At 41.0% G+C, this 24,139-nt stretch overlaps 1 protein-coding gene across 3 annotated transcripts in view; it reads right to left on the bottom strand.

Annotated features, from left to right (window-relative positions):
- Nucleotides 1-24,139, bottom strand: part of rin2a (Ras and Rab interactor 2a) — a 91,568-nt gene that overhangs the window by 34,014 nt on the left and 33,415 nt on the right. For all 3 annotated transcript variants that reach the window (XM_055162991.1, XM_055162992.1, XM_055162993.1), the window contains exons 6-7: nt 21,435-21,507; nt 14,294-14,385 (exon numbers count right to left, since the gene is read on the bottom strand). In XM_055162991.1, the coding sequence (XP_055018966.1) occupies nt 14,294-14,385; nt 21,435-21,507 (165 nt within the window). The remainder of the gene's footprint in view (nt 1-14,293; nt 14,386-21,434; nt 21,508-24,139) is intronic.

The following is a 24,139-nucleotide window of genomic DNA, read 5'->3' as shown; positions in this document are numbered from 1 at the left end:
ACACAGACTCAATCTGTGGTTGGGAATCTCTCAGCAGACGCACTGCAGCAGAAACTGTTACGACAACGGAGATTCCAGAACGTAAAGGTTGGGAATATTTGGGCATTAACATATGCAAATATGCAACTAGACTCTTTGTTTCATAACCAGTAGTTGGGGGTTCAACCTCTGATCCATAAGTCATTGAGCACGACACTTAAATCCAAATAGTCTGGCATTCTTCACTTTAAGGTAGTGTATGTCGTCTGTGCTCTTACAGTTTTAAAAAAGGTACTGTGATCCACGGGCTTCAGCGTGATGAAAGATTGGCACTGTTGCTCCAGTGGTCAAAAGTCCTTAAAATGTGGCCTACAAACAGGAAGTTGAATTTGTCTTATTCTCAGAACCTCCAGAATTCCCTCTCTGAGCTGCAGAGGCTGCACTAGCACTAGTCCATGACTGGAGCAGGTGCTGGGATTTAGATAGTGACTGTTCAGATCAGAGAGAGACAGTTTAGGTTTAAACACACTGGATTTCAGCTTTGAAACTGGCAACCAAATGAGAGACTCATGTGAGCTCATTCTGCTCTCTGATTGGATAATAGTGTTAAAAAAACAACAACAACTTGTACTTCATGTAAAAATGTAATTGGGCATAAATACGCAAAACAAGAAGTGACTTTTTAATTAATTCTCTCATTGTCAGACACTTCATATTGAAAGAACAGAAGCATAGTGACACAGGGGAGAGGCTGGGCTCCTGAGGGCCCGTTGACAGCACCGGTTTGATGTGTCTGATGCGTGTGAAACAGGAACAGGAACGTCTCACTGGCAGTAACAGGAGATTACTGTGCTGTTTCCATCAATGTAAGATAAGATCACACTTGATTAACCTCGAAAGCGAGTTATACAAGAGTTTATTGAACATTACTGTGTGTCTTGTATTGTTCTGATACGGATCAAGGCCAAACTGTACAGGAAAGCCAATCAGGATCTTGGATAATGATCTTTGCCCTGCAGTTGAACTCACAAACCTCTGAACAACTCACTTCTACAATACTTCACTACTTCTACATCTATTTTCTCTGAGAGCTTTGCGTGTCTTTATTTGATTTGAATCATACTTTCAACTGAATCATTTGTTTATGCCGCACCAGACTGAGCTCACTGACAGCAGCAACAAAACGTCTTCCAATTCTGATCTGTTGTATCTGTGTGATCCTTCAGTCATTAGGGAAGCACCGATCCAGCTTTTTCAGTTCCAATACAGATCTCGATATTACAGAAAACAGCATTTCCTTTAAACAGAAATATCATAAGACCAAACTGATCCAGATATTTTATAGGTCTGCTTTTTATCTCTCAGCTGACTTAGTAGTAGTAACAGGTTTGCATAAATAAAAGTTCAAACATTATGAGACTTTCTAGGCAGACTACGACCAGTAAATAGAAAGATGGGAGATTGCAGAAAGACTTTTAAAATATTTTAATTAAATACAGGTACATGCTTTTTCCGAACAGTGCCTGTAACACAGCAGTAAAACAACAGAATTATGACAAGATTATTGAACTACATCACTTGGCGCTCTACTGTGCATTAGAGATGTAATGATATTCAACTCTCTCGGTACAATATTATCACGATATGCATCTCACGATATGATATTTATTGTGATATTTTGAAGAGGTTGATATAATTGTAGATGGGACACTTTTTTGCCTTTTAAAATACCCTGACAAGAATTTGGTGTGAATTATTACTGTCATAATCCCAAGAATTCAAGTTAAAACATATTTCTTCATGTTGTCTGCGCTGAAATGAATCATGGGATATGTAGTTACATATGTTTATAAGATGTTGCTACTATAAAACCACACATTTAAGCAAAGGAACTTGTAATTCGAAGACTTTTGACGATACAATATCATGATATTTCAGTTACTGTTGCAACCCTATTGTGCATGTCTCCTGCAGAAAGAGTCTCTGTTCTGTCTGTATCATGTCAGTGTCTTGTAGGATTTCAGCAGATTTCAGGCTCTCCAGGGGGCGGGGATAGGTGTATGGATCAGGTATGAGTGGATGTCTGGCTACTGAAGTTTGAGACATTTCTTCTCGTCATTTGCGCACTCACCTGCATTTAACACATACAGGTCATTTATTTTATACACAATAAAAAAACACACTAGCTAAAAAGTAGGTGCCAAAAGAGGCAAAACCCCAAAAAGGCTTATATTAAAGCCTCCACCTTATGAATACTTAAAAAATTTAACACTATCGCTGTGCATTAAAAAATAAAATAAAAAAATTACATTTAAACACAGTGGACTAAATTTATTTGATTGATGAACACTGTGTCCACACCGGTTTGTCAAAGCCTGATCCCATCAGATCTCAGAAGCTCAGCGAGGCCGGGTCTGGTTAGTATTTGGATGGGAGACCACTGGGAAAATCAGGGGCCACACTTCAACCACATTGCCTAGTATGAAAGTGGTGTGTGGGTGAGTGATGGTGGTGGTGAGGGACCAATGGCGCTGATTGGTACGGCAGCTACGCTTCTGTCAGTCTGCCCCAGGGCAGCTGTGGCTACAATAGTAGTTTACCATCACCGGGTGTGGAGAGAAAGAATAATGAATCTGTAATGCTCTGTAACGTGTCTTTGTGACATCTGTGAAAAGCGTTATATAAATAAAGACTTACTTACTTAAAGACTTACACGGATTAAAACACAATGAAACATCCACAATGGAAGACATAATTGAAGACATTAAGACGTATCCCACTCACTAGTGTTCACTTAGCACCAGAACTTATTTCATCACACGGTTATAAACTGCTTTAGTGCTGACAACATTGTTAGCTATCGTTGCTACTTCATATTAACCTCAGAGACAGCGGTGCTTTCTGCACTCAGGCTGCGAGTGCTTCTGCTCTGTTCATAAACAAATAATCCACCCATATCTGAGCTTCATCGTGGTATAAGCCGCAGTAAAAAAGTAGCGGCTTATAGTCCGGAAATTACGGTACATTGAATGATGTGTCCAACCAGGATATGGGCTGAGCTGATATTTGGAAGCCGATATCTGATCCAGTAAATCTGTCAGTATTTGTGCTGATATCCAAAACATGATCCAGGTGGGATTCACAGCGAGAGAGAGTGAAATGATGTCAATTAGACAAGGTTTTAGAATGAAAACGTTTTCTACAAGGCTTCAAAAGTTCTGTGTTGTGATCAAACATATTTAAATAACAAGTACAGCTTTGTAATAATTAAATTAGATCTGAAACTATGAAATGTCTTTAGTCTTAAAAACCATCTGAGGTAAAAAGAATACAGGTGAACTCTTTGTATACTTTAATCCAAATGACAAGAGACAAAAGGTCCCATTGAAACACTTTAAAAAGTCCCTCACATTTCACATGACATCTGCCTCACACACACACACACACACACACGCACACACACACAGACAGGTGCACACACAGTCATTCTACTATCAAATCAATGAGCCTTTGAGTCAATTTTTCCTATAGTCTCCACAGAAATGAGACTTTACAAATACACACAAACTGACCACATCAGAGAGAGAGAAGAGAGACAATGAGAGAGGAGAGAGACAGAGAGTAAACATAACAGAAGGGAATGAGTGTCAGAAAGAGGGGGAGAGAGTAGAAGGGACAGGAGAGAAAGAGGAAAGAGACAGAGGAAAGCAAGGAGGCGAAAGAGAGGAGAGAGAGAGACAGGGAAGGGTGAGAGAGGGGTGAGAGAAAGACAGATAGAGGGAAGGTCGGAGAGTGCAAGAGAGAGGGAAGGGTGAGAGAAAAACAGATAGAGGGGAGGTCGGAGAGAGAGAGGGAAGGATGAGAGAGGGGGTGAGAGAAAGACAGATAGAGAGGAGGTTGGAGAGACAGAGAGAGAGAGAGGGGGGGGGGGCAGGAAAAATGGAAGGGAGTGGATAAGAAAAAGCAAGAAGGGAGAGAAAAGGAGGGAGAGAGTAAAAAAGACAGAGAGAGAGAGGGAGTGAGAGAGAGACATGTGGGAGAGAGAAGAGACAAACCGGTGCTCAGAGTCATGAGAAGAATAATAATAGACATGTCTCTTTGATTGAACTTTTCCTATTGTCTCCACAAAGAAGGGAATTTATGAATGAAACACACAACAGACCACATCAGAGAGAGACAGAGAGAGAGAGAGAGACAGAGAGAAATAGGAATAGATGAAAGAAGAGACAGGAGAGCGAGAGAGGGGGAGGAAAGGAGGGAATGGAATAGTGAAATCACCTGATAGTCAATAGTGTAATCCTCTGATAGGGTTTCAGGAAGAGAGAGAGAGAAAGAGTGGGGGAGTAGAGAGAAAGAAGAGTGAAGAGAGAAAGAGGAGAGAGAGACAGAGACAAAGAGAAAGACGATGAAGGGACACAGGGGGCAGAGAAACAGAGATGAATAGCGTGCGAAAGAGATGAGACTGTTAGACAGAGAAAGAGAGGGAGAGAAAGAGAGGTGGCAGGGAGAGATGACATGTTTGACTGGACAGACGGGGCTCTGTTTCATGTGACTCAGTCTCTGACACAGACAAGACACAAAGACTAAAGAGTCATTCATAACTTGAGCCGTTACAGGACAACACCGACAGTGTTGATCGAGACACACGATGATCAATACAGTGTAATCTGCTAATGGGGTTTAAAGTAGGGACGGGCATTCGATGACATTTTCTTAATCGATCGTCGGAAGAATTAACGATCAATTATCGATTAATCATTAACGTTTTTATATTAAAATGATCATCATTATTATTACTATCTGCACTACTAATCTGCATAAATAAGCATACATAAATTCAACTTTATGACATATAAACCGTAACGACTCTTGCTCGTTTTAGATTATAATGTGTTTAATTCAGTTTTGTTCAACTCTCACAGAAACTAAACTTAAAACTGCATCACTAATTTGCATAAACTCAGCGAAGATAAAACTACAGCTCTTATGTCGCTGATGTGGTTCAACTTCTGTCAGATTAAAAGACATGACTCAGGTGAATACAGGTTAGTGTGACCAGATTTGTGTTTGTCAAAACCAGGACAGCGTACGGGGGGAGGGAGGTGGGGCCTCGTCATCCACATTGAGCGACTCTCACCTGGTAAAACTTTTTCCCACTGGACACAGAAACATATGTGCTGCTTTATACACTGTGCACATGGACTCACACTTGTCCCGACCGGAACAAAAAGCGTGGAATTTCTTGTTCAAATCATCGTTAAATACACATTTGTGCTTCGGCACGTTGCAGACTGACCGAACTGTTTGTGTCTCGCTCCTTCTGAGTGCAGAGACACATGTACAGACCTGTTTGGTCACGCTACGCACAGCAACCTACATTCGGTTTGTCGATTAAAATTAACGTTATCGATGAAATTCTTAATGATCAATTATCAATTAATCGACTAATCATGCCCATCCCTAGTTTAAAGTGACAAAAAAGGTTTGATATTACACAAAACTGACTCTTGTGAGCTTTAAATCATATTAGAATGTTGTTACCTCCTCAAAAACAGATCTGGAGCTGTGTTTTGTTTCATTCGCACAAGTAATCCTGCATTATTAGTTTGTCTACATCTCCAAAGCTCAAAATTATCTGTTCTACCTTGTGATGTCATGCAGTGGAAGTTCTCAAGTGAACAGCTCCTTTTACCTTTTGTTCAATAGAGATGGGCAGTTCCAGGGCTTAAATTATCCAGCTGATTCTAGTGAAGGTGTGTGGAGTTTAAATACACAGCGGAGCACTTGTGTATTTCCATATGACATCACACAGTGGAACAGAGTGTTTTCTGTTTGAGAGAAGAACTCAGCTTAAATGTGCAGGGTTTGTGTCTTAAACATGTGAATGAAACAAAAACACAACTCCAGGTCTGTTTGTGATGAGGATCAGGAAAACAGTGTAATATGGGCCCTTTAACTAATAATAAGGCCACACATAAGGCCCTTTGTTTGACTCATACCTGCCCATTTAAACTCATTTAGAATTACAAAATAAACATATTGTATAATTTTACCTCATGCATGGACTAAAGTTGCATTGCTTTTATTTTAGAGGTGTTTTTAAATGACATTTTTTTATAAGATAGCCTCACTTTTTCATTGTTTAGTCAAACATAAACTCTTCTCAGTCTGACCAGCTCAACAGAACAATGATATTTACAGCTTTTTATAAAGAAATACAATTGATATTATGCAGAATTGATTTAAGCGTTTTGGCCTTCCACAATGTTTTCTGTTTCTCATGTGGACCGATGGAAAAAAGAATTGCCCACCCCTGTTTTAAATGGTCAAAAGTAAAAGTCCTCCAAACATCCACAACATCCACAACAGGAAAGATCAGTTTACAAACACATCAATACCAGACAGAGTGTAACAATGAGATAATGAAAAGCAGAGGACACATTTACAGGACCATTACACTTTCATCCTAACCACACATGGCTGCTTGGCACAGAAAGGCAGCCATGTTTGTGTCAGGTTGCCTCAGGGCAGCTGTGGCACAGATGGAGTAGCACCACATCAGACTGTGACAAATGAAAAACACAACACAACAATATCATTAGCTCCAGGAAATATTACACAACAACCAGAAGCTGCTCAGGATGGGAGTCAGCCCCTCTATTGTCTCCTGGACTGACTACCTGTCAGGCAGGACTCAGTGCGTGCGACAGGGAGCATCCTGTCTGATACAGACGTCAGTAATGTAGGAGTCCCCCAGGGTACAGTCCTGTCTCTGTTTCTGTTTCTGTTCACTCTCTACACCTCTGATTTCCAGTACAGCTCCAAGTCTGGCCATCTCTGTTCTCTGATGACTCTGCAGTGGTTGGTGTATCAGAGATGGTCAGGAGCTGGGGGACAGGACAATGAGTGCAAACTTTTTGGAGTGATCCCAGGCAACCCATCTGCTTCTGAATGTTGGCAAGACCAAGGAGCTGGTGATTGACTTCAGGAGGAAAACGACACCAGCGGAGCCCATCGCCATCCAGGGCCATGAGGTGGAAATGGTGACTGCTACAAGTACCTTAGCATCCATGTGAACAACAGGCTGGACTGGAGGAACAACTGTAATGCTGCGTACAAGAAGAGCATGAGGACACTCTACTTCCTGGGAAAGCTCAGGTCTTTCAGTGTGTGCAGCAAGTTACTGGAGGTCTTCTCCCAGTCTGTGGTGGCCAGCGCTCTGTACTTCTCTGTGTTCTGCTGGAGGAGCAGCACCAGGACATTGGGCAGATTGACAAACTGATCTGTAAAGCTGCTCACGTGATCGACTGTGAGCTGGAGACATCTGTCACAGTGAAGGACAAGAGGACAAACTACTCTCCATCATGGACACTCCTGCTCACCCACTGCACTAGACTATAGAGGGACAGATAATACTCCCTACAACTGTACAACAACTCACCCTTATGGAACAGATAATACTCCCTACAACTGTACAACAACTCACCCTTATGGAACAGATAATACTCCCCACAACTATATAACAACTCACCACCACACTTATGGAACAGATAACCCTATGTCCTGTCAATCACCAGATCATTGTTGCACTGTTTTCCTTATGACCTCTTGTATAAAGCTGTGATTTTATATTTTATTACTTATTTTTCTATTTTATTTTGACTTGTACATTTACATTTGACAATGTTTGAATATTTTTGCACACCCCTGGCATGTACAGGAGGGGCTGAAAACAGAAGTAGACGTTTTGAGTCCAGGAGAATAAAAACGACTCAAACATGCATGAATCACTCTGAATACAACTTCAGAAGGTCAAAGAGAAGAAACAACTAAAGTGGATCTAAAAGTGGACTTTGCAGAATACGTCTAATTTAAGGATGAAGCCAAAGATCAAAAAGATTTCTATTCTATTAGTAAGTTTGTTTTGTCGTGTCTCTGTGCGTTTGTTCTGGTCGGTTTATGAAATGTGCTCCACAAATAAAGTGGACAAGTAAGTCTGGAAAATGTGTTTGTAATTAAAAACATTCATAAGCAGAATTAGATCATGACTTTAGAGTGAGCCCATTAAACCTCTCTGCAGGAGACGAGGGAGGGAGAGAGGGAGAGAGAGAGAGACAGAGTAGAGAGAGAGCGAGATGAGAGGGGGCCACTAGAAAAAAAGGGATAGAGAAAGACAGAGGGAGAGAGGGAGAGAGAGATGGAGGGAGAGAGAGAGATGAGAGAGGAGGAGAGAGACAGAGAGAAAGGGAGAGACAGAGGGAGCGAGAGATAGAGAGATAGAGGAAGAGAGAGAGAGATGGGGGGAGATAGAGAAAAAGGGTGAGAGAAACAGAGAGGGAGAGAGATAGACATAGGGAGAGAGAGAGAGAGAAAGAGAAGAGAGAGACAGTGAGGGAGAGAGAGAGAGAGAGAGAAAGAGGGAGAGACACAGAGAAAGAGAGAGACAAAGAGAGGGGGGAGAAATGAGAGCCAGAAATAGAGAGGGAGAGACAGACAGCGAGAGAGAGGAGAGGCGGAGAGGCAGAGAGAGAGAGAGAGAGAGAGGAGAGACAGTGTGAGAGGGAGAGAAACAAAAGGAAAGAGAGAAAGGGAGATGGAGAGAGAAAGGAGAGACAGAGAAAGGTAGAGAGGGAGATAACCAGAAAAAGAGAGAGATAGAGAGAGAGCGAGAGAGAGAGAGCGAAGAGAGAGAGAGAGAGAGGGAGAAAGAAAGGAAAGACAAAGAAAAGAGATGGGAGATAGAGAGAGGGTGGGAGAGAGAGTTAGAGAGAGAAACAGAGAAGGACGGAGAGAGGACTTTACGAGTGTCCCGCCTCCAAACCAAAAAAGCATTAAAAGTGAACAGAAACACATGTGAGGGCATCAGCAACACTGCACCATGTAAACAGGTCAGGCTTTGGGTTAGACGGGAGGAAAAGTAGGTCTGCGGATAATTCATCAAAAATAAATATTATTTTGGCTGTAAATTCAACAAAATCTACATGACGATTTTCAGACGTTAGAGCCATCCATCTTGTGAATAGTGACTGTACTACAAGACTGTACTACAAGTTTCTCTTCTTTCTATTTTGTTTGTATAAGTCATTGTTGTAGACTTTTAAGTACAATATTATTTTATTGGTGGAGGGTCCATCACCTGCTCATTTCTATGCAGATGTTATTGCTTTATCTGCACGCAATTCATTACTGCATAAAAACTGTTCACCTTGTACTTTAGATTTGTACATGTTCTGAAATGTAATTCTTGTATTTGTTTGTCAGTTCAGATTCAGTCTTTTTGTCTATTCTTCTTAAATGTTCAAACTTGATATTTTCAATACGAAGGAATACACTAAATACGAAAAAAATTACGATACCACAATAAAATAAGAAAATACAACGGCAGCTTTTTTAGTAATGGAAGGTCATTTTCATATGATTTCTTTATGTTACCATGACATCTTATAACTTGTTCTGAGTAAGCTCAAAATGACTGTTCAATTGTTCACAAAAGCTCAAATTTTGTCCTGTAAAAGTGATTTTTTGCAGTATTGATACTTGCTTAAAACTATAGTTCAGTCAGGGGTGGGTGATATCTCGATATTTTAAATAAATTAAATATACTGAGATATTTAAACACAAAATGGATTCTGATATATTGTATATATCGATGCTATGCTTCCTTGATTTTATTCCCCCTCCCCTCGTGCGTCGCCTCATTCACTACTCACTCCCGCTGTGAATGTCAAAAGTTGGCGCCAACCAAAATCTTCTAGCACCAGGAACCTTTTCCACCATTTACAGACTCAGCATTAGCAGCACTTCCTCTGCCAAAGAGAGAACACTCATATTCCACTGAGTCATGTCATTTAGTCCAGACAGCGCATATAGTTTATGCAAATGAGTCATGTGGTTTTAAGTTTAGTTTCTGTAAAATGTAAACAAATGTGCCAAAGTTGAATTAAACACATTATAATCTCAAACAGACTGTTGTGACTCTAGAGTGGTTATGTTTCTTTTTGTTGTAAAGTTTAGAAATGAAAATTTTATTTATGCACAAGATTTTAATCAATAATTTGCTGCAGTGTAACTTGTACAATAGTGTTTGGAACCCTTGGGGTTGATCTGCAGTGGATTGTGGGAAACCTCAGAGCTCCTTACTGCTGGTGAGGAATACGGATCTGTTAAAATAAAGAACCTTCAGAGCTTCCTCTGCTAAAGGAGCTCATGGTTATCGTACTGTTACAGAGTTAATGCAAAAATGAGCTTAAGATGAGTTGTTTTATTTTTGAATGGAAAGAAGGAAATATGTATTATTTGTTTGTTTATTTTACAGTTAAATTATTGTTTTTGCATATAGGGATTTTTTTTTTTTAAATGTCACACTTTGTTCCTACATGAACTGCCTCTTTGCACTTCAATAAAAAACAGACCTTGTTTGTTTTTGCAGTAGTTTGTGGGGGTTTATTTGTCCTGTACACATATCGAGACATATATTGTTTATAGAGATAGAGCAAAATATATCAAGATATATTATTTGCTCCATATCGCCCAGCCCTAAGTTCAGGTATTATTTTTAGTATCAACTCATGTGTGATTTTCAATACTTTTGGCCGCTCTGGTTGATGGTGTAAATATGTTGGAATAAGCGTGGGGGAGTTGTGTGACTCAGAGCCTAAACCAGATGACACTTGACTTGGCTTCTATTTGAGCTGCTTCTCTGAGCGCTGACTCTGACCACCACTAAATGTGTTAAACAGGCAGAAAAAAGAATGCTTATTTAGACAGATTTAGTCCTGAAACCACAGAGGAACGCCACATGTGCAACTACAGCAAAGATTCTCCGATGTCTTCTACCAGACAATAATACACACTCATAAATACTACTACATACAGTTAGACTTGAAACTAAAGTATTCTCTCATAATATTTCAAATTACTACAAAAATGTGTAAAGATTCACTATGCAACTTTTCTGATGAAGTGTCTGCTAAATGCTTTTCTCCTTGGAGATGTTAATGCTTTGCCTAGAATGTTCCAGAGTGTGGCATTAAACAGTCAAGACCAGGCCAAGTTCAAAGTCAGATCTGTGGAGAGGAGAGTAAAAATGCATGTTTACCAAAGTGTTTTCAGCTCTGAAACAGCTGTAATTGAGCAAATGCAAAACAGATCAGTTTAATGCCACTGTGGAGCATTCCAGGCAAAGCAATAGCATCTCCATGGAGACAAGAAGGTGGTACAGGTAGACAGGCCACCAGAAAGGTTACATAGTGCAACTTTAATGGTTCTATTAACTTTCAAATAAAATACAGGTTTACATAGAAAACAACTAGTTATATGAAAGTAACTGAGGTTGTGTTAACATGGTTTGGTCCTGGTCCGGTTCTGGTCTAGTCCTGGTCCGGTTCTTGTCTAGTCCTGGTCTAGTCCTGGAGTACTCCTGGACTAGCCTTTGTATAATTCTGGTCTAATCCTGGTCTAGTCCTTGTTTAGGCTTTAACTAGTACTGATCTAGTCCTTGTTTATTTCGGGTCCAGTCTCAGTCTAGTCCCGGTTTAGTCCAGATCTAGTCCCAGTCTAGTCCCTCCTTAGTCCTGGTTTAGCCTTTGTCTAATCCTGGTTTAGTCCTGGTCTACTCATGGTTTAGTGTTTGTCTAGTCCTGGTCTAGTCCCGTTTATTCCAGGTCTAGTCCTGATCTAGTCCTAGTTTAATACAGGTCTAGTCTCAGTCTAGTCCCCGTTCAGTCCAGGTCTAGTCCCAGTCTAGTCCCTCCTTAGTCCTGGTCTAGCATTTGTCTAATCCTGACCTAGTCCTGGCCTAGTCCTGGTTTAGCCTTTGCCTAGTCCTGTCTAGTCCTGGGTTTATCCAGATCTAGTCCCAGTCTAGTCCCTCTATAGTCCCTCTTTAGTCCTGGTCTAGTCCTGGTCCAGCCTTGGTAGTCTTGGTCTAGTCTTGGTCTAGTCTTGGTCTAGTCCCAGTTTTTACATCAGATTTTCTGCCAGAGTGAACTCCACCTGAAATGAGCTACAGTATTAACCAAACAGCTTTAAGAAACACTCACTGTCGCCAACTTCTTCACCATTTTAAAACAAAATTACACAAATATTATTTCTGACAACAGAGAAGAAAAGTCGCAGCTCAAATGTGATCTATATGCTTTAACTGCTAAATGCTTTAAATGCTTTAGTGTAGCTTTAACTGTACGAGTAAAGCTTCTACTGACGCACAAACGTATGCAAAAGACTGATGTAATTACTTTTAATTACACTATACACACATTTATCCAATGATAAGGTACAATTAGCATAGACACAACTTACTCCCATAACAACACTGCACACAAACCCCAGCCTTACGTAAGTCCAGTCCATCGTGGAGATGTCGTTGCTCTGCCTGGACACAGTATGACATTAAACAGCTCTACTTTACATTTATTCAATTACAGGTGGTTTTATGGCTCAAAAATACCTAAAAAGAAGACATTCTGACTGTGAGCAGAGTCGCCTCTCCACAGATCTGACCTGTCACTTGGTCTGGTTTGGTTTCCATGAAAATAGAAAGGTTTAACGCCATACTGTGGAACATCTGAGATAAAGCAATAACATCTCAATCAACGGAGAAAAGCCTCTGATGGACCCTCCAACAGAAAAAGTTACTATCGACAGTATTACTACAGTGTTTATCTTGCATTTCTTCAGTTCTGTTCAGTTCCAGTGTTTTTGTGGCTAAAATTATTTGGTTTGGTAAAGTGTCTCTATGGTTACAGGTAAGCAGAGGTAGTAGAGTAGCCAAAAGCTGTACTCAAGTAAGAGCAACATTTTAATATCCCTCAAGTAACAGTGTAAAGTAGTGGTCCAAGAAAATACAAAGTAAATTAAAGGTGCATTGTGTCATTTTCTTGTGTAGAGTACGTCAAATGTTTTTGCTCATGAAGATGTTATTGCCTTTTCTAGAATGTGCCACAGTTCCATGATGGTTTGTTTATTCCGTCCGTTTCCCACTTGGTTCGAGGATATGACGTCACATCCGCGCTTCAACTGATTTATTATGTTTCATTTGTCCGACTCGGAGAAAAACTTGGACCCTAAACGGGAAAGTTGTTGTTGCTTTAGCATTGGTCATGTACCAGGTGCTCCAAAATAAGTCTGTGCTTCAACTACACAACCACGAGGAAGAACTCAGTATAAATAGTATAATTCAATATAAACAGTATAATTCAGTATAAATAGCATAATTCAGTATATTAGTGAAGTGAAAGTGTTGGTGTTGTGTCATAGTTGATCATTTTGGCACATAAGCTCACAGGAAATGGGCTAAAAACATGGACAACACCGACAACCAAATCCACAGGCAGTGATACAGACGCAGTAAGGTATTGCAGTAGTACTACCATCCACATAGGCAGTGATACCGAGGTATTGCAGTAATATGAGTGACTGAAATTGTCATTTAAACCACCAAATCATCCAAACAAAATGAAAACAGTTCACATTTAAAAGTGACACTGGGCGCAGCCGTCTTGGATTCTACCTCGGAACCCTTGCTTGGACTCCTCTGAGTTCTTCCGAGTTCTTCCGAGTTCCACTGTCCGAGATAAACACACGCACCATAAACCTTTCTATCATCATGGAGTCCAAACCAAACCAAGTGACAGGTCAGATCTGTGGAGAGGCGACCCCGCTCACAGTCAGAATATCTGTTTTTCTAGGTATTTTTGAGCTATGAAATCATCTGTGATTGAATAAAAGTAAAGTAGAGCTGTTTAATTTCACACTGTGGAACATTCCAGGCAGAGCAATGACCTTTAAGAAGAGTAAAAAAGAAAAGTACTACAACAATAATTTAAAGAGTGATTGACGGACTCGGGACGTAACATCTGATTTTGAATTTGAAGTGAATATAATTTGACAGACAACATGAAATAAGTTAAAAAAAATCTGATGTTTTCAAAGACACAAAAATGAGACAAACTAAATCAGATGTGAAGGAGCGGCGCAAAGAAACACAAATGTTCAGATCATTTCAGATTGTCACATAAAACATTTGTCACTTTAGACTTGCTCACAGTGGGAAGGAGAACTTTTACTCAAATAATAGTACTGTTACTTCAATAAAAATACTCAAATAGGAGTAAAAGTATGTTGCTAGGAAAGTACAATATCTTTAAAAAGTCACTCAAGTAAAGGCAACACAGAGTACTACCCTCCTCTGTAGAAAAGTTTTATGTCATTTTGTGGAAAGCAAAACAGTAAGATCTCCAGGGTGAATAGAAGGTTTCGTACTCCAGAAAAGTTCCGCAGTGCAGCTTTAAATGTTCCGTTAAAAGTTACGTACCTGGTCCTTGTTTGGAGATTTGGTGGAGGTCTGCAACCGTCTGAGCGGAGACGATGGGCTCCGGGAGTTTGAGCGTGAACGGCAAAACGTCTCTGGAAGAAAGAGAGAGAAAAAAGATGGTTAAAGAAGGAGGGAGAGAGGGAGGGGACAGGGAGGGACGGGGGTGCAGAGAGAGGAAAGAGAGAGAATAGAGAAGGTAGAGAGCAGGAGAGAGGGAGGGAGTAGAGAGGGGGGTAGAGGAAAAGAGATGGGGAAGAGAGAGAAAGAAAGAGAGGTTAAGGGGAAAGAGGGATATAGGAAAGAGAGAAAAGAGGGAGGATGGGTTACAAAAGAGAAAAGGAGGGGAGGTGGGAAAGAGAGAGAAAAGAGGCAGAGGTGAAGGAAAAACAGAAAAAGAGATTAAGAAGGGAGTGGTGGCAGAGAGGAGGGTGGGAGAGAGAAAGAGTGGGGGCAGATAGAGGGAGAGAGAGAAGAGGGGATAAAGTGCAAGGGATACGAAAGAGAGGGAGGAAGAGAGAGAGAGAGAGAGAGATGAAAGGAAAAAGGGGGAGAGAGATTGTTCGGGAGAAGAAAAGAGCCTAAAAGAGGGCAGAAGAGAGAGAGAGAGAAACAGAGGTGGGCTGGAGAGAGAAAAAGTGGGGGTAGAATGAGAGAGGAGAGAAAATGCGAGGGATATGATAAAATGAAAGGCAGAGGAAAAGAGAGAGAGAAAAGAGAGAAAGCGGGGTAGAGACAAGGGAGAGAGAGAGATGGTTCAGCAAAAGAGAAGGGAGGGTGGGGTCAGAAAGGAGGGAGTAAGACGAAGGAGGGAGGGAGAGAGAGTGAGGGGGAGCAGTGTAAAGGGGAGAATGAAGAGAAAAAAGAGGGCAGAGGGAAAGAGAGAGAAGAGAAGAGAGAGTGTGAGTGAGAGAGGGCGAAACAGAGGAGGGCGGGAGAGAGAAAGAGTGGGAGTAGATAGAAGGAGAGAGAGAAGAGAGAGAAGAGAGAGGGATAAAGTGCAAGAGATATGATAGAGAGGAAGGTAGAGGGAGAGAGAGAGAGAGATGAGAGAAAGGTGTTAGAAGAGAAAAGGGAGAGAGATAGACAGGAAGAGGAGAAAGAGGGGAGAGAGAAGAGAGAGAGTATGTGAGAGAGAGAAAAAGAGGAAAGAGAGAGAGAGAGAGAGAGAGAAAGACTTTAATTGCGTCTGTAAAAACATTTTTTCCGTTACATTTGAGTGTCGTGTCATTTACAGTGTGTTTATGGGGGGAAAGGGGGAGGAAAGAAAGAGGGAGACAGAGAGAAAGAAGAGGGAAAAAAGTAGATGAAGGAAGAGAGGAGAGCGGGAGAGAGAGGGGGGGTGAGAACAAAGAAAGAGAGGAAGAGTGGAAAGAGAGAGACTTGGGAGAAGTGGAGGAGAGAGCAGAGAGAGAGAGAGAGAGGTAGAAGGAAAGAGGAGAAAGAAAGGGAGGGAAGGAGGAAGAGAGGAAAGAAAGAAGGTATAGAGAAGAGAGGGAAGGAGGGAGAGGGAAGAAGGTATAGAGAAGAGGGGAGCGAGAGAGAGCGAGGAGGGGAAGAAAGGTGAGAAAGAGAGAGAGGGAAGGAGGAAGAGAGGGAAGAAGGTATAGAGAAGAGAGGGCAGAGGGAGAGAGAAAGAGAGAAGGAAAGGGGAGAGAGGGGAGAGGGAGAGAGGAAGAGAGAGAGAGAGAGAGAGAGGAGAGAGAGAGAGAGAGAGAGAGAGAGAGGGGAGAAGAGAGAGAAGGAAGAAGGAAGAGAGGGCAGAAGGTGGAGAAGAGAGGAGAGAGGGAGAGAGAGAGGGAAGGAAGAAGAGAGGGAAGAAGTTATAGAGAAGAGAGAGAGGGGGGGAGGAAGGAAATGGGAGAAAGAGAGAGAGGGAAGGAGGAAGAGTGAGCAGAAGGTATGAGAAGAGGAGAGAGACAGAGGGAGAAAGAAAGAGGAGAAAGAGAGAGAAGGAAGGAGGAAGAAAGGGCAGAAGGTATAGAGAAGAGAGGGAGAGAGAGGGAGAGAGGGGGAGAAGGAAAGGGGAGAAAGAGAGGGAAGGAGGGAGAGGGAAGAAGTTATAGAGAAGAGAGGAGAGAGGGGGGGGAAGGAAAGGGGAGAAGAGAGAAAGGGAAGGAGGAATAGAGGGCAGAAGGTATAGAGAGGAGAAGAGAAGAGAAGAGAGAGAGAGAGCGAGGGGGAGAAGGAAAGGCGAGAGAGAAAGAGAGAGTGAAGGAGGAAGAGAGAAGAAGTTATAGAGAAGAGAGAGAGGGAGAGGAGAAGGAAAGGGGAGAAAGAGAGAGAAAAGGAAGGAGGGCAGAAGGTATACAGAGAGAGGAGAGAGGGAGAGAGAGAGAGAGAAAGAAGGCAGAAGAGAGGGAAGAAGGTATAGAGAAGAGAGGAGAGAGAGGGAAGGAAGGAAAAGGAAGGAGGCAGAAGGTATACAGATGAGAGGAGAGAGGGGGAGAGAGGGAAAGGGAAGGAGGAAAAGAAGGCAGAATGTGAAGAGAAGAGAGAGAGGGGGGAAGGAAAGGGGAGAAAGAGAGAAAGGGAAGGAGGAAGAGAGGGCAGAAGGTATAGAGAAGAGAGAGAGCGAGGGGGAGAAGGAAATGCGAGAAAGAGTGTGAAGGAGGAAGAGAAAGAAGAAGTTATAGAGAAGAGAGGAGAGAGAGAGAGAGGAGAAGGAACGAGGAAGGAGGGCAGAAGGTATAGAGAAGAGCGGAGAGAGGGAGGTAAAGGAGAGAGTGAAGAGAGAGAGTGTTTTGTGTGTTGATGACTCAGAGAAAAGGGTGAAGTTGGCAGAGCAGACGTGACCGCAGGAGGTGTGTCTGCATCAGGGTTTTACCAATGCAACTGCTCTATGTTAAAGCCACACTACGTAACCTTTAAGTAAAAAAAAAAAAAAAAAAGGAAAATAAAAGCAGGGCTGCAAGATGCATCAAACGCAATCAAACTGAAATTGCAATTTGAATGGAAAAGTGCCAAAACAATAACCCTGTATAATCTTATAAATGTGTCCAAACATGCTCTGAAATGTGCTTCATTTGTCACTTCAGATTAAGACTGTGCCAAAAATCTAAAGATCAATAGAAGACAATCTCAACTTTGGTCGACCTCAAGGATACGACTGACGAGGATTTATTGTTTGGTTTAGGAAAAAGCAGTTTGAGCCACAGCGCTTCTCTTTGTTTAGTCACATGTCATCGCATTTCACTTCTGCACAATTTGACTAAAAGCGCAGTGTCCCTCTCCTTCTGCATCTGTGTGTCTGTGTGTGTCTGTGTGTGCGCATTGTGTGTGTGTGTGTGTGCGCGTGTACGTGTGTGTGTGTGTGTGTGCATTAGGGATGGGCATTCGATGAAATTTTCTTAATCGATCGTCGGAAGAATTAATGATCGATTATCGATTAATCATTAACGTTTTTATATTAAAATGATCATCATTATTATTACTATTTGCACTACTAATCTGCATAAATAAATTCAACTTTACGACATATAAACTGTAACGACTCTAGAGCCACATCAGCCCGTTTCACATTATAATGTGTTTAATTCAGTTTTGTTCAACTCTCACAGAAACTAAACTTAAAACCGCATCGGTAATTTGCATAAACTACGCAAAGATAAAACTACAGCTCTTGTGTCGCTGATGTGGTTCAACTTCTGTCAGATTAAAGACATGACTCAGGTCAATACAGGTTAGTGTGACCAGATTTGTGTTTGTCAAAACCAGGACACCGTACGGGGGGAGGGGGGTGGGGACTCGTCATCGACATTGCGCGACTCTCACCTGGAAAAACTTTTTCCCACTGGACACCGAAACATATGTGCTGCTTTGTACACTGTGCACATGGACTCACACTTGTCCTGAACAGAACGGAAAGCGTGGAATTTCTTGTACAAATCTTCGTTAAATACACATATGCACTTAGGTACGCTGCAGGCGCACTGACTGTTTGTGTTTGCTCGCTCCTTCTGATGCAGAGACACATGTACACACCTGTTTGGTCACGCTACACACAGTAACCTACATTTGGTTTGTCGATTAAAATTAACGTAATCGAAATTCTTAATGATCAATTATCGATTAATCGACTAATCATGTCCATCCCTAGTCTGCATGTGTTTGTGTGTGTCTGTGTGCGATACCGTTTTCCCACAATTCAATACATATCTCAATACACGGGTCACGGTATCGATTTGATTTCGATACGTTTTATGACACACACAAAAAAAAGCTCATGAGTATAATATAATAATACTATGATTAGGGCTGGGTATCATTAAGAAGTTTCCGATACGATATATACCTCGATACATAGACCACGATACAATAAACATCTCTATAAAGTGAGCTTTTGATTCAATATAATATATTTCAAAGTGATATGATACAGTTCAATAAAAATAAAGGTTAAGTCATGGCTGTGATACTAAAAGTCTTTGTTAATCCACTTCTTATGCAAAGTTCAGATGAAACACAAACATTTTAATCATCAAAACACTGAAAATGTCAAATGTGTCGCATAAACGAGTTTCCTTCCTCTGAACAAACAAAAAAACTGTAGCTGTAACAAAATAATTTTGTAAAATATACAAAAAATACTCTTGGTGATATTTCGATAAAGCAGCCCACGATACTGTTTATGTATCATCACATTAAGCGATTCGATATATCAATATTTTGATATTTTTGCACACCCCTAACTATGATGATGTTAATGAAGCAATATGACAACAATGTGAAGTGTTTAGTTCATTTGGTTCAGTGATTTACAGCTCAGAATTTTTATTCAGCAAAAATAAGACTAGAGTTTTCTCAGGCTATTTTTATATTTGATAATAGAGCCAGTCTACTCTTAATATAGACTGTAGGGGAGTTACACTTTCAGACTTTTACTTTTTTGATGATGATTTGATGATCTCCTGAGTCTCACTGTACATGTCTTTGTTGGCGCTGCTGCCTCCTCCAGCAGCAGCAGAGACAGTACGTAGCTCCTCCCACACGGCCCTGCAACAGTCTCTGCTCTTACAGACACACTGCACACTCCCATCCTATTTCTGGACACTCAGACTATCTTCTATTACAGAAAAATGATCATTTTCTGACTAAAACTCATGCGACAGTCTGAAAAAAAGATAGCGTGTATTCGAGCGCATTTGATTAAAACCGATGTAAATCCAAAAGTGATTCTAAAGTATTTTAAAGTTCATATCTTTGTCATTTCTGGGTCTATGAACATATAACTGCCTGAAAGATCAAACCCTCCTCTGTGAGAATATTTCAGCTGTGAGTCTCTATGGAGCTGTTTTCTGCTGCATCTGAGGAGGAAGCTGTGAGAGCTGTTTCCCTGTCAGACCAAAATAAATGACAACACAGAGCGCATGGACGGACACGTGTGTATCGAGCAACACGTATATCGAATCGTGACACCAGTGTGCATCCCTAGTGTGTATATGTGTGCGTCTGTGTGTGCGTCTGTGTGCACGGTGCTGTCTGCCGGGCTCTCCCTCCCTCTCTGATCCAGCTGCAGCTCTTCACCTTTTCTCTTCTTTCTCTCATCTGGCGTTTCTCATCTTAATAAAATGAAGTCCTGATTTAGCACACGGACATTGCAAGTGTTTCTGCCGCTAACGGTAACACATGTATGCTTTTGGGTTTAATATATTGTACATGTATTGTCTTTTTGTCGATTCTTCTGGATGTGTTTAAAATGTGAAATTTGAACAGAATCTTATTATTAAAACATGAAACGCATAACTAATCTAATCACTTTCTAATCACAATGTTTGTCAGAATAATTGCAGTTAGATATTTCTCCAATTTCTCCAACATTTCTGAATAAAAGCAGGTTTTTATTCCACTAATTATACCACAGAAAAACATGCGTCCTTACTGTGAGCGCGCTTGCATCTCCACAAACCTTACTCCATTTGGTGCAGGGAAATGTTGTTCCTTTGTCTATTATCTTCCACAGTATGGAATAAAACGTTTCTATCTCCATGAAGAATGTTCTGAAGTATGGTTTCAATTTTCTGTTTCCAAGGAATCGTGTAGGCAGATAGTTACGCAATGTTACTTTAATTTCATTTCTTCACTGGTGTGGTGGTGACTGACACGTGATTTCTTCATCATTTAAATTTTTTTAAAACGGTTTATTTATTCATTTAATTATTTAATATTAATTATTTAACATGAGGTTAAAGGTCTTATATTACAAAAAAATGAACTCTTGTGAGATTTAAGTCATGTTAGAATGTTGTTACTAGAGCCCTGCACCTGTGGGACTTGATGCAAAACAGTGCGGTTGGTACAGGACACATTTTGAAAGCTCATTGCGGGCGCAGGCGGGAGGGGGACTGCAGAATGAAGGAGCGGGCGGGTGAGATGATAAACTGCAGTCCTGCAAACTAAATATGAGTCTAAAATAAAATATACAAATAATTAATGTAAGCCTATCATCCATCATTTGTGCTGGATATTGTATTTGGCATTAATAAAAACATTTTAAACAGCCTAAACTTGCAGATGTGGTCTAATCTCATGCACATTTTAGACAATTCCTTTCCTTTTAGAGCTTAAGAAAGCAAACGTCCCCATCTTGTAGGATTTGCTTGCGGGAGCGGGACAAAATATCGCAAATTTGGGCAGGAGCGGGACAGAAAATTACAATTCTTTGCAGGCGTGGGCGGGAGTGGGACTGCACAATGTGGGTGAACGCAGGAGCGGGATTGAAAATTCTGTCCCGCGCAGACCTCTAGTTGTTACCTCCTCAATAAACAGACCTGGATTTGTGTTTTACTTCATTCACACATGTTTGAGTAACTCTTTATTATTAGTCTGTCTATATCTCCAAAGCTCAAAATGTTCTGTAGTTGTAGCTTTCAAGTTGACAGCTCCTTTTACCTTTTCTTCAGTAGAGATTGGTAATTTCAATGCTGAAATCATCCAAATGATTCTAGTAAAGGTGTGTGGAGTTTAAAAAGACAATGGAGCGCTTCCTGTATTACCATGACATCACAAGGTAGAACAGAGTGTTTTCAGTTGGAACGCAAGAACTCAGCCTAAATCTGCAGGATTTGTGTGTTAAACATGTGTGAATGAAACAAAACACAACTCAGAAAATAGTACAGTACGGCCCCCCCCAGTCTCCACTCACCTGCTGATGCAACAGAACGCCACCAGACGAAACAGATCTGCAAAACTGAGTCCGGATCCCTCCAGAGAAAAGGCTGTGAAACAAATAAGAAGAACTTTAATCATTAGAATTTTAACCAACAATAAAATGGCACAGTGGTCCCCGCATTTATTGAAACATGAAAAAAAATAAAAATTAAAGTGTTTGATACGTCATTATACACACAGCTGTACAACTGGAACTACAACAGACGAGCTGATTTGTGCCGTTAAACAAGTCTCGCACAGAACATTAGTCACAACCTATTTAGTATAAGCCAGCTGTTTTCCATTTAGTCACTTTCAACTTTTTGTTGAAAATCTAATTCCTAAACAGAACCATGAACACAGGCTCCTGAAACTGGGATGTTTAAATCCATGTTCATTTTTTTTTTCTTTTTGTCTTAGATTTTTAGCTGTGTGAAATATTTTTTATTTTGACTTGTACATGTGCATTTATATAATTATGCCTTACTGACACACGTCTCTCTGCTCTGTTTTATTGGCTGTTACCGTAGTGTTGCTGATGTTTGGTGGTTATGATCTGATAGAGCAGCTCAGAGTCACACTGAAAAAAAAAAAAACACATGAGGAGCAGAGTGGTTTCAAAATCATATGCGAAGACACTAAAATTGGGTCACGCATCACCAAACTCGAAGAGAAGCAAATCTCAGCCTGAATCAAACAAATTCTCCTGTAGTGTGTGGCAGCCTTCAGACTCAGGCCACGTCCACACTAGTACGTATTTGAATCGTTTTTGTTCTGGGTGCAGTGTTCGTCCACACTAATCCGATTGAAAATGGCACCAGATACGAAACAACCTGGTGTCGCCAGCTCCCACAAATTCATCTAAGTATGGATCTGATCCGGCACTGTGTGGATGCCTGACAACACTGATTCGCTGATGTAGGTCTATATGCCACGAAGTAATTCACCACTAAAATGCTAAGAGGCTAGAATATATGTCCATTCATATATACGGTCTATGCGTATGACCTGCAGACGTATAATCTCTGAAAAGTTTCGCATGAACCACCTCCAACACGACAGAAACACAGAACAGACTCACCATCAGCAGAACACCCTCTGTCACAGAAAGAACACTGAGTAGTGTCGTTTACTCCGACAGAAGCTGAACTGCATCAGCACACAACAGCGAGCTGTTTTTTGAGCACTTAGTTTATGCAAATGTGGTTTTAAGTTTTGTTTCTGTAAAACCTAAACACATATGCTCAAAGCTGTGTGGATAAGGAAGACTTCTGGACACAGAAACGACGTGTGAGGACGCACATCGTTTCAAATACAGTGATACGCGGATTCGTTTCAGTGTAAACGGGGTCTCAGTCTTTTTGTTGAGGATGAGTTTGTGTCACCATGGTAACTTATGAACATTTCCCCATAGAAATACATGTAGTACAACCTCAGCGTGATGTCTCTGCAAAGTATCAATAAACAGCCAAGACTTTGCAGCAAAACATGCCACCGCTGTTTAGAAAGATCCTCATTACTTGTCAGATTTATTGGAAAAATTGCATCAGCTTTTGGCTGTGAGTCCAACCACTTTTCCCAATGCAACCTGTAATTTCACTTCCCAAATGAACACAATATGAGCACAATCAAAATAAACGCTTGGGGCAAATTTAACTCTGAACATGCAGAAAGACAGGTGACCCAGTGAAGAGTTTACACAGAGAATGAAAGTGAGCGTGTGACAAGTGTGTATTAAATGTAAACAGAAAGACGTCAGGATGTATGGGGGCTGCTTTGGGACAAATAAGAAGGGCTGGGTGATAAAGTTTTGAATATCAGTCGATGGAAAGAATACTTTGAAAATGTATTTAGTGACAGAAAACTTAATACCTGCAATCAAATGTATTTTGTAATGTAGTTTTTTACATGGTCCAAACAGAGTACTGTATTCTGGATACTTAGAAAAAATTTACATCAAGTTGCATTTAAGTTATAAAGCAAAAATGCAACTTTGTATTAAAAACAGCTTTATATTTGTTTCAGCATTTGTTCTGCATTTCCCGTCATTAATTAAATCACACCTGCACCCACCACAAAAGCAGTGTTCATATGTTTCTCGCTAGTTTTGTGCAATCTAAAGTCTACATTGTGTGATCAAATACTGCCATGTGTTCCTTTGATTTTATAAAAGTCAGTGCATTCTGAAAACTTCCAAATGAAAGTGTAACCCGGTGTCCACTGACTGTTTTACTGTGACTTGTCTGCCCCACTGACTGCACTCTCCGCTGCTGTGTCGTCGCTTTGGGCTGTGGCCGAGTGTGGAAACTGCGCTCCAGAGAAAAAATGTTCACACTCTGGTCGGGAGTTCACGCAATAGATTAACATCACAGAAGTATGATTAATGTGTACAAGAAGCCTGGCTGAAAAACGACAGCGGCATTTCACTCTACGACCACTTTTTCACATCTTTGGATTCCACTTCCTTGTACTTTTGGATACCGTGGCTATCAATGGGTAAGTACGTTTGAGAAGTACCAGGGATATTTTATTCTGAAAATACACCAGATCTGTCAGTTGTGCACGTCCTGTTTTGCTGATGTGATTGTGTCATCTTGACATTCAGAAACCGCTGAGGTATCCAACAAAAATAGACTTCTTGAGTAATCTTTCCACAGGCCCACGCCCCACCTGCACCCTCACCCTCACCTGCACCTGCAC

This window comes from Boleophthalmus pectinirostris, unplaced genomic scaffold (assembly GCF_026225935.1).
Source record: "Boleophthalmus pectinirostris isolate CB_2022bp ecotype Guang Dong unplaced genomic scaffold, ASM2622593v1 HiC_scaffold_5, whole genome shotgun sequence".
Classification (NCBI taxonomy): Eukaryota; Metazoa; Chordata; class Actinopteri; order Gobiiformes; family Gobiidae; genus Boleophthalmus; species Boleophthalmus pectinirostris.
Note: the sequence above shows the minus strand (reverse complement) of the source record. Positions and strands in the feature narration are given on the sequence as shown.